This window comes from Sorex araneus, chromosome 6 (assembly GCF_027595985.1).
Source record: "Sorex araneus isolate mSorAra2 chromosome 6, mSorAra2.pri, whole genome shotgun sequence".
NCBI lineage: Eukaryota > Metazoa > Chordata > Mammalia > Eulipotyphla > Soricidae > Sorex > Sorex araneus.
In genome coordinates this window covers 157,734,731-157,746,283 of record NC_073307.1, presented here as the reverse complement: position 1 = coordinate 157,746,283, position 11,553 = coordinate 157,734,731, and the positions used below count along the sequence as shown (strand labels likewise).

The 11,553-nt window shown below is 43.2% G+C and overlaps 1 protein-coding gene across 1 annotated transcript; it reads right to left on the bottom strand.

Moving 5' to 3' along the window:
* Positions 1–7,549: 7,549 nt before the first annotated feature.
* On the bottom strand, positions 7,550–11,404 carry LOC129406057 (olfactory receptor 4D11-like). Its single transcript, XM_055143805.1, has 3 exons — positions 10,498–11,404; positions 8,399–8,430; positions 7,550–7,630 (listed from the first exon to the last, which is right to left on the bottom strand). Exons 1-3 carry the CDS (start codon positions 11,402–11,404, stop codon positions 7,550–7,552), a joined length of 1,020 nt encoding a protein of 339 aa, XP_054999780.1.
* Positions 11,405–11,553: the final 149 nt, after the last annotated feature.

The window sequence follows — 11,553 nt, the reverse complement described above, 5'->3', positions numbered from 1 at the left end:
TGAGTCATTTTTCCTCTTTTTTGTCTAGCTTGGAAAGAAATAAAGTGCTACTTCAGAGCGTGTTTATCACGGTTTCAGGTTCAGAGAGTCAGATGCTGGGAAATAATCTGGGGGATTATATCTGGTGTCCAAGATTAATGCTCCAGGGGCCACAAATGACATCTTACTGCATAGACAAACCCTTATTCTTTCGTTCGGAATAATAACTTTGATACAAATGCAGGAAAATAATCTTTCAGCTATCTAAGGTCTATTTACTAAGGTGGCGAGGGACATGTTAAGTGTTCAGAAGTGAACGATTGCTGAGTCAGCCTCAGGTGTGGCTCCAGCTGTGCCTCTTTGCTGTGACTAGTGTCCTTGGGCTGGGTGAAGCGTTTTCTCTTAGAGTGGGACCACTGAAATAAATTAAGAAGTCTCACCTGCAGAATGGTTCTGAACTGAATTCTAGCAAAACACTCTTTAACATTTTTTTAAAATTGAATTACCATGAGATACAGAGTTACAAGGTAGTTCGTGATAGAGTTTCAGTCATACAATGTTCCAATACTTGTCCCTTCACCAGTGCACATTTCCCATTAGCAGTGTCCCCAGTTTCCTTCCTGCCACCCTCTCCACCAGCCCCCCACAGTACTCTCCCAGCCTGACTCGAGGGCAGACACTTTTCTTCTCTCTCTCTCTTCCTCTCTCTCTGTCTCTCTTCTTCTGGACATTATGCTTTGCATTACCAGTACTGGTTGTTATCATGTTTGTCCCTTTACCTACTTTCATCACTCAGTTCTTGTCCAGAGTGACATTTACAACTATCATTGTCTTCCAAATTTTGAAACACTAAATAACAATGTAACAAAATTGTGATTTATAGTAATCACAAGACAATCCTATAACCGTACAGAAAATTAGAACCAGTTTTTGTTTTGTCTTGATTTTGTTTTGGGCCACACCAGGCAGCGTTCAGGGGTATGTGCTTGTGTGTGTGTGTGTGTGTGTGTGTGTGTGTGTGTGTGTAAACCCTAAGTAAAGGTTGGTAGGAGGTAGTTTACTCTCCTCAGTCCTCTGAGCAGGTTATTCCTCTTTGCTGACTTGGAATACTGGGAGATTAACTTGGTCATAAGTCTTCCTTAGTTTCAAGATACAATAAAGTGGTTTTTCTGCAATGATTTTTCTGTTTCAATTTAAAAATTATTCATTATATCAGTTTTGCAAATGGTAATCTATGAAAGTTGTTGAGAGGCATAATAGTAATTTGTATACATAATAACCTGTGGTGAAAATGCATTGCTTTTGTTAAATCTTAGTAACAGCATGTGCATTGTGCAAGTCTTTCAACTTTTTTAGATATTAAATATTTTATTTTTCTAGTAGCTTCACATTTGTCATAAGAAACATCTACATAGCCTAGTCTGAGGAGATCCATTTAGAGGAAATAAACTCCTGAATTCTCTCTTCTTCTGAAAGTCTAAAATGAAACCAATACTAAACCAACATTCTGCCCAATACAAAACCAACTCATTTCTGTCTCTCTTCTTTTTTGTTCCTGTTTCTTATCTGTGTTATCACTGAAACCTCAGTCTCCAATGAAGCATCTGTGTACATAATAAATCTGATTCATGATATTTATGAATGTGAGCTTACTACTTTATCAACCTCTCGTACTCTTATTTTCTGAGTCTTATGACAGCCACCAGACGCCACAGTCCCACACACTCATGCAGAATTACACTTCTTACTTAAAATCTCCACCTTCCTCAAGGACTCCAACATTTTAAATAATGTTCCTATCAGAAGAACACTCATGTAGCTTAAAAATATTCTGCAAAATACTCTTTTGAAGGCCAGTGATCATTACCTTGTCTTCTCTCTTAATGTAAAGAAGACAGACTCAAGAACTATCTTCTTAATATTCCATGCTGATTCACAATGACCCTTCCTATTTAAAAATACCTTAGTTTCAGATCTAACAGGAGAATTACCAGAGGGATATAGATAGATATGTTTGTGGAAACACTGCTGGTGGTGAGTGTTTCAGTGGGAGTAATTAAGAAATCATTCAGGCACATATGCTTAGGAACATGCCCTTTGTCTAGAGCCTAAGAATTTCTAGTAGTCCCTCATTGAGTAAGCTCTACTCAGGATCTTCTGAGCTTTTCAAGGAGATTTTGACTTTTGGACTTCTGTGTGGGGCTTTTATGAATGGTCTAATTTTAGCAAAGAAGGTTCCGTCAGGTTAGCCAGAACTCACCAAGAGTTGTATCTGATGACATCTCCATATCCTATCAAACTACTCATCCTCTGCTGTCTTCTAGTTGATAGCTGGTCATCCTGGCTTGTCTGTATTATTATTATTATTATTGAAAAGTTAAAGGGAAAGAAACTCCCCAGTGGACAGAAACAATTTAGGACTAGGTTAGAAGTGAAGGTCTTTTGTGTAGTTCTTTATTTAAAAAATTTGTTTTTGTTTTTTTGGTCATTCCGACAATACACAGGGGTTACTCTGGCTCTGCACTCTGGAATTACTCCTGGTGGTGCTCAGGGACTCATGTGGGATGGCAGGGATTGAACCTGAATCAGTTGTGTGAAAGGCAAGCTAAGCCACTATACTACCTCTCCAGTCTCTGGGTCTTTGCCATTGATGAGAGTACATGGTGGTGCCAGGGCCAGTTTCTGGGTGTGATTGCCAAGCTACTGGAGAACTGGGGATCTGGGGGGAGGAGACCCAGACCCAATCCAAGCAGGCTTGGAGATCTCAGTCACGGGTTCCTGCATATCTGCTTTTTCCTGCTGGTCTGCTCTCTGGTGAGGTTCATCCCATCTTGGGTGAGGCTTGTCCAAGCATGTGGAGAGTGGCCTTGAGCATGGTGGCTGTTGGGTTCAGGAGGTTTTTTGGTACCAGAGTTCTGTTTGGATTGGGGAAGTAGACTCAATTGCCCCCTTTCAAGGCACCCAGGTTAAGACAACCTGGCGCGGGGTCAGGACATTCTACGGCGCTCTCTTCTGGGAGCTTTAGTTTATAGTCTCTGGGTCTTGGCCTTTGATGAGATTACATGGCACCGGGGGCAGTTTGTGGGCATGACTGCCAAGCTACCAGAAAATTGGGAATGTTGGGGGAGGAGGCCCAGTCCTGATCCAAGCGAGCCTGGAACTCTCAGTCATGGGTTCCCGCCTGCCTCTGTCCTACACGTCTTAACTGCATCTTTTGATCTCTTTCAAGATTTATGGGTCTCTGAAATAAGGCCAATAAATGAGGTTATGTAGATGAGCTGGAGGTGGTTTGTGGGTGTGTCTCCCAAAAACTTAACGTTTGGCCATTTAATTTCTTGGTAAACTTGGCCCCAAGTTGTTGGGGTCTGGCCAAAGGCACTGCAGTAATTTTGGGGTATCTGAAAATCTGAAGGCACTGTCAGGCTTCTGATGCACTCACCCTACAGGGACAAGTTTACTTGCTGGCGGAACAATAGTTCCTCTTTTTATACTTTCTCCCTGAGCACTCTTGCACTCTTGTTGAGGCCTTGATGAGGACTCTGCACTTTTGCTGAGCACTCTTGCCGAGACCTTGCTTTCTGAGCACTCTTGGTTTTATGCACCAGGGCTGAAGAACTTCGGCATTCAGTACACAGTTTCTTTCAGGGGCCGTAGATTGCCCTGAGTACAGAGGTATGCTCAGAAAATGTGCTGGATCAGAGGTCAGACATAAGAACTGGAACTGCAGCCTTGGGATGCCCAAAGCCCAAGTTATGAGGAAAATAGATCCCTGCCCACATATCAAACATATCTAACACCCAGGGGCAGCTGAGACTGCGTGTTAGCCATGACCTTGGAGGGCATTTGGGATATCCTTGGGAGAATCCTAGTCTGGCTTTGCAACCTTGGGAACCTGGGAATACGTGGCAAATAAACTCATGTCCTTGAGGTGGTCTAGAGCCTGCTTTGCAAAATAGCATGCTTGGGAATCTCTGCTTCTGTTCTCTCTTGCCAGCTGCCTGCGGACGCCCAACCGCCATCAGATATTCTAGAAAACGGAGCTCTTGCCTTTGTCCTGGGTCCAGTTCTGGAGCACAAGTTTAATTGGGTCTGCTAGTGTAATATGACAGTGTTTTGCAGCTTCTCAAGGAGTGTTGCTGGGCTTTGCACTGGCTTTTGGTGGAAATTTCAACATGACAAGTGAAGAGTACTTCTTAGTCCAGCACTTTAATCACATGCTAATAAACATATTTATATCTCTCAAGACCACTATGCTTATGTATGCATCTGAAATCAAGGGATTATAAAGCAATTGTTTTAAATATATTTTCTGAATGCTGTGGCTTTTCTATTCTATTCTAGACTAGTTCAGTTTTTCAAAGTATGTGATCAGACTGATGAATCACATCACATGCTTTAGAGATTGAGACCCATGGTTTCGAAATACTGCCCAGAAGAAACTGTGTCTCTCAAAGTGTGGAAATTGTGAGGTCGAGGGCATGAGACTCACCAGGGGTGCCTGCTTTGACGGTAGATTCTACAACAGAACTACCGAATCTATTGGAAATGGAGCCTGTAACTTTGCATTCTAATTAAACCACTTTGCACTGGGAGCCGTGATTTGGTGGCAGAGATTTCTAGCTCTGATTAATGAGTCTAAAAGTTGTACCCAGCAGAATCTCCTGCCCCAACACCAAGGCCCCTTGGATGGGGATGGGGTTGAGTTTCTCTCCCCGCCCCAAGTAGAACCCTGGCAGCCTAAACCCTCCAGAACCCAGCTGCAGCCATGTTCAAGGCCACTCTCCACATGCTTGGACGAACCTCACACATGAAAGAACCAGCAGAGAAACCCAGGTATGTGGGACCCGTGACTGAGATCTCTAAACTTGCTCGGATCAGGACTAGTCCTCCTCCACCCAGATCCCCAGTTTTCCAGTAGCTTGGCAGTCACACCCACAAACTGCTTCCAGTGCCAAGTAATCTCATCAACAACCGAGATCCATACACTATAAAATAAAACTCCCAGAAGAGAGCCATGCAGTATTTCCTGGAGCCCTCGGCTGCAAGTGCGGCCACATGACATCTTATACTCTAGCCCACGGATGTAACTAAAGTAGCACACATTTGTTTGGTTTTAACATTCTTGCTTATTTTCTCTTACATATAGGCTTAATTTGTTCCAGAATGAAATGCAACAACCTTCACACACTTCCCTCTTATTGTGGTGGGAAGATGCTCACTGGTGGGGTGGGTCTTTGAATATTTTCTGTAATGAACTATTGTGAACTACTTTATAAAAATGAAATGTATAAAAATTGAAAAGAAAAGTTGTACCCAGGGATTGGAGCAACAGTACAGTGGAGAGGGCATTTACCTCCCATGTGACTGACCCAGGTTCATTCCTTGGCATTCCATATTCCACCCAAGCACTGCCAGGAGTGATTTCTGAGTGCAGAGCCAGGAGCAACCTCTGAGCATCGCTGGGTGTGACTCAAAAAGCAGAAAAAAAAAGACAAAAAAAAAAGTTGTACCCAGGGGGCCTTCAGTTCAGGAAGCTGCTGGACGCTGTAATAGTCTGTGTATTAAATAGCTCATCTACAACGTTATTTTAAACTCCTAAATAAAGAGGTAATTTTGTTGTTGTTGCTTTGGTGAGAGTAACTAGATGGATAGGGATTTTGGGGCCTTATTTCTGGGGGTAAGTTTCTTTAAGTCTGCCTAAGAACCATGGTATAGAAATGGCTCCCTCTAGTGGCAAGGGATCAAAACAACTTCCCCTATGGACAATACTTGGTGCTTTTTTTGACTGTTTGCAGCCTAGAGGTTGAGCATTCACCTTGCTATGTGTGAGGCCCTGGGTTAATTACCTGACACAACAAAAAGTAGGAAAAGAGGTCTCCCCAGTGTGGAAGACACAGAACAACTTATTGAGTTTTTTAAGTAGAATTTTATATTATTATTATTATTATTTTGCTTTTTGGGTCACACCTGGTGATGCACAGGGGTTACTCCTGGCTTTGCACTCAGGAATCACTCCTGGCGGTGCTCAGGGGACCATATGGGATGCTGGGAATTGAACCCGGGTAGGCTGTGTGCAAAGCAAACACCCTACCCACTATGCTATCGCTCCAGCCCCTAGAATTTTATTTTAAACAGAACTTTATGTTTTGCTTTGTTCTGGGTTCACACCTGGTGATGCTCAGGAATTGCCCTCAGAAATTGCTCCTGGCTGTGCACAGGGGACTGTATGTGATGCTGGGGATTGAACCCTGGGTTGACCGAGTGCAAGGCAAGTGTCCTCCCTGCTGTATACTCTCTCAGCCCCCATAGAACTTTAGTTTAAATAGAATTTGTTCTGTCACCAAACAAAATGTTCTGATCTTTGTTCAGAAAATACTTTTCCTTTTATTCATAGGGAATGGATTTTTGTATATAGTATTTATTGTATTATATAATACTATAATACCATATACTATTTGTATATAGTATTTATTGCCCCACATGGCAGAGCCTGGCAAGCTACTTCGGTGTATTCAATATGCCAAAAACAGTAAAAACAAGTCTCACAACAGAGACGTTACTGGTGCCTGCTCCAGCAAATCGATGAGCAGCGGGGTTGACAGTGACAGAGATGCAGAGAGTATTAATTGCCAAAGCACTTAGTCTTCTAGAAAGCCCCAAGAAGCAAATGTAAGGGTTTAAAAGATTTTTACTCATCCCAATAAAAAAATGGGTAGACAAGATGACCACTTTCTTAAAGAAGGTGTATCAAACACCTCCCCTCTCCTGCCCCCTAATGTAACACCCCCACCCCTAAAGACATACAGAGGAGCTATTTGCACTGGTTTTAACTGTGGTCCATACCCAGCACGGTGTATGGTTCTCCGTGCACTGCCAGGAGTGATCCTTTAAGCACAGAACTAGGAGTGAGTTTTGAGCAAGCCCGTTGTTCCCCCTGCCTCTCCTCCAAAGAGAATACATATTGGATGGCCAGTAAGAGTAGGAAAAAAGTGTTCATCAACAAATATTTTCAGGGAAATGTAAATGAAAAGGACAGTGGGATGTCATCTCTCATCACGAGGATGTGAGAAAAAAAGAGGTTGGAGACCACCAGTGCTGTCCTACCTGTGGTGAAGGGGATTGCTGTCTGGTGGTGGGAATGCTGTCTGGCTCAGCCTCAATGGAAAAAGTAGAGAGACTTGTCAAAATGAAAGAGTAGAAGTGGTGGTGGAGAATGGGCACTAGTGGAGGGATGGGTACTTGAACATTGTATGACTGAAACGTAAGCACCAAAGTTTATAAGTCTGTCACTGTATCTCATGGTGATTCATTAAAATAAAATCAAAATAAAAGAAAGAATAGAAATCCCATCTCATCCAGCCATCATCTTACTTGGCACCTGCTCCAAGAACCCAAAAACATTAATTAAAAAAAATCATATGCACAACTGTATTCACCACAGTGCTAAATGTAATAATCATGACATGGAAGAAACCGAAGTGTCCAACAACAGATGAGTGGATAAAGAGGTTGTGGTATATATACATAACGGGATATTACACACTTGTGAGAAAATATAAAATCCTGCAGTTCACTGCAAGCTGGAAGGAGCTGTGAGGTTCAGCAAAGTAAATCGGAGGGAGAAGGATAAATACTGGAGATTCTCAGTCATCTATGGTTTATAGAGAAACATAACAGTGGACTATATATAACAGGTTGAATAATGACAAATCCTTGGCCCTGAGCACAGCTGGGTGTGCCTCCGTATCCCTGCAAATTCCCCCCCGTACCCTGCAAAAAAGAATTATGGGTGGAATAAAAAAATGGTGGACAGTCTTGGGAACTTTGGTAGTGGTAAAGTTGCAGTATCTTTGCATAACAGAACTACGATTGTTAACAGTACTGTAACCATATTATCTAAATTGCAAAATATAGTTTTTTGGTCTCACCCATTTATTACCTACCTTACTTTTGTCAATCAATACTTATGCTTTTTACCACACTCTATCTCCAGTATAGAAGTGGTATTTCAATTTTTCACCTCTTCTCTGAAGCACATACCATCCAGCTACCGTCTAAGTGTATATGTGTTTGTGTGTGTGTGTGTGTGTGTATGTGTGTGTGTGTGTGCTTTTCGGTCACACCCGCTGATGCACAGTGGTCACTTCTGGCTATGCATTCAGGAATTACCCCTGGTGGTGCTCAGGGGGCCATATGGGATGCTGCGAATTGAACCCGCATCGGCTGCGTGCAAGATAAATGCCCTACCCGCTGTGCTATCGCTCCAGCCCTGTATATTTTTGTAATAAAATTTTTTGGAGGATATAATGATAGCACAGAGGGTAAGGCACTTGCTTTGCACATAGTTGACCAGGGTTCAATCCTTGTCTCCTCAGATGAACTCTTGAACCCTGCCAGGAGTGATCCCTGAGTTAAGAGCCAGGAGTAAATCCTGGGTCTGGCCCATCCCTTCTCCCTCCACCCCCAATAAAAAAACCAACAAAAAACCATTTGAGACAAATGTTTTACTCTTTACTTCTACCGCACTTTCCTGAACAAAGAAACACTAGTCTTTCCTATTTTCAAGCAGGTAAAAAATTATTCATTCAAGTTTCACATTCTCGAAGGCCTCTCCTCATTGTCTCCAGAGGGACCAATCTTTTTTTTGTGAAGTCAAACTGAGATTGGTCTTAGTGAAGCTGCAATTGGAAAAATCACTTGCTGAATACTAAGAGTGAACACGCATGGGATCTTGAAGTTGTGTCTTTGTCTACATTTCCAAGAGAGTGTGAGTCTGGTAATCTGGATTTTCAGTCTATAGTGAATTCCCTTTCCCCCCTGCTTTTTAGGTGTCATTTGGCAATTGATTCTCAGGGTTACTGCTGGCTCTGCACTCAGAAATAACTCCTGATGGTGCTTGGGGACCCTATAGGATGCCAGGGATTGAACCCAGGTCAACTGCATGCAAGGCAAACACCCTACCGCTGTATTATAGCTCCAGCTCCTACAGAGAATTCCCTATAGGCACCTTTAGCTTGATTGGAATCCAGCAAGATTTCTTTAAGGTTAACCTTTAAGGTTCTATAGGGTAGGAACCCATCACTGTCACTGTCATCCCGTTGCTCATTGATTTGTTTGAGCGGGCACCAGTAACGTCTCTCATTATTTTTGGCATATCCAATACGCACAGGTAGCTTGCCAGGCTCTGCCGTGCGGGCTCCATACTCTCCGTAGCTTGCCAGGCTCTCCGAGAGGGGCGGAGGAATCAAACATGGGTCAGCCACGTGAAAGGCGAATGCCCAACTGCTGTGCTATCGCTCCAGCCCAGGAGCCCATATAGAATTTAACTAAGTCAAGAAAGTCACTGAATCTGTGATAAGCTTAAGATACTGCAGGGGCACTGCTCACATGAGTTTTATAAACTACAGTTGCAGTTTGTCAGCGGCAGGCCCACTAATGTAATAAAAAATATGCCAACTGTGGGAAAACAATAAATCTGATACTTGAAGTCTTATTTCTATACTTAACATAAAACTCCGAGTAAATTAGGCTTCTATTTATTTTCTGCTTGAAAAAGTACATTTAGCTACTTAACGTTTGTCCTGGTGGGCACACCATTTTGGTCTTTGAGAGGAAGTACAGCTGTCAGTTTAATTTTGTACCCCTATTTACTTCATGGTTATCAGAAAACTGGATTAGGGCTGGAGCGAATAACCCACCCGGGTTAGATCCTTGGCATCCTATAAGATGTTAAAGCTCTCCTTGAGTGCGGACACTCACTTCATCCCTGTCAGAGAAGGGAGACAATTCCTTAGCTGCCTCTCTGCATTCAAATGCTTAAAGATATGTAAGAATGACATCGTGGAATTAAGGTAATGGTCACACAGTGAGAGACAGCTTGGAAATGAACATTATCAACATAGTTGAAGTTTGAAAATCTCGAGTGTTTGTTAAGACAAAGGTTTAAAGTCATGCTCTCTTTCTTTTCTTGTAGCTGCAAAATTTACTTATGCAATTCAAAGGTACTTCTAGAACTTCTCTATAATAAATATTCTTAATCTTCTGTTAATGATAATTTTTGAAAATATGTCAAAATATATATTTTAGGACCTCTTTACATATATATAACACGTGAAAAAAAGAGATGTTAAAGCTGGAGCGACAGTACAGTGGGTAGGGTATTTGTCTTGCAAGAAGTCGACCTGGGTTCTATACCCGTCATCCCACATGGTCCCCCAAGCAATGCGAGGGGTAATTCCTGAGTGCAGAACCTGGAGTAACCCCTGAGCAACACTGGGTGTCACCCAAAAAGCAGCAGCAACAGCAACAACAAACCAACCCCTCGCCCCCACAGAACACTGGGTTGTCAGTGACCCCTTCACTTAAATGAGAAAATTAATTCTATCTAGTAGTTGGAGTTGTTTCTTGGCAACACATTTGAGTATAAGTCTGAAGCCCTGGGGAAGATAATACAAGTAGTCTTTAGTGATGAAGAGGCTGGGAGTTGTTGCTCTAATTCATCTTAGAAGAAGGTGCTACTTTTAAGTCTTCTCATGGCTGTCTTCATCTCCTGGTTCCTCAGAGTATAGATCAGGGGGTTCAGCAGAGGAGAGATGACAGTGAAGGTGATGGAGATGACCTTATCAGAGGGGAGGGGACTGAAGGGCCGGGCATAGACGTAGATGCAGGGTACAAAGTGCAGAGTCACGATAGTGATGTGGGAGGTGCAGGTGGACAGGGCCTTCCTCCTGCCCTCCCCTGCCTGAGACCTCAGCATCATGAGGATGACGGTATAGGATGCAAGCAGGAAGATGAACCAAAGGATAGAGAGAAAGCCATTGTTGGAGATCATTAAGATCTCAAGAGCAAAGGTGTCAGTACAGGCAAGTTTCAGGACCTGGGGGACATCGCAGTAGAAACCATCCACAACATTGGGTCCACAGAAGGGGAGGGGGAGTAACAGGGCAACCTGCACGATGGAGTGGAAAAAGCCCCCCACCCAGGTGGCTGCAATGAGGATGAAACATCGCTCCCTGGTCAAGATGGTCACATAGTGCAAGGGCTTGGAGATGGCCAGGTAGCGATCAAAGGCCATCGCTGAGAGAGAGAGAACGTCTGCCCCACCGAGGAGATGGAAGAAGAATATCTGTGTTATGCAGTTTGCATAGGAGATGATCTTTGTCTTTGACAGGAGGTCCACCAAGGCCTTGGGAGCAGTGATGGAGGAGAAGCAGATATCAAGGACGGCGAGATTGCGGAGCAGGAAGTACATGGGGGTGTGAAGGCGAGACTCACAGGTGACGGTGACCAGGATGAGGAGGTTTCCCAGCAGAGTTGTCATGTATACAAGACTCAGAAAAAGAAACAAGATCAAGCTCAGGTCTTGGGACTGGGTAATTCCCAGAAATACAAATTCTTTTACCCTGGTGCCATTTCCCAACTCCATTGAGTCATTTTTCCTCTTCCTTGTCGAGCTTGGAAAGAAATAAAGTGCTACTTCAGAGCGCGTTTATCACGTCTCAGGTTCAGAGAGTCAGGCACTGGGAAATATCTGAGGCATTACTTCAGGTGTTCTGAGATTAATCCTCTAGGGAC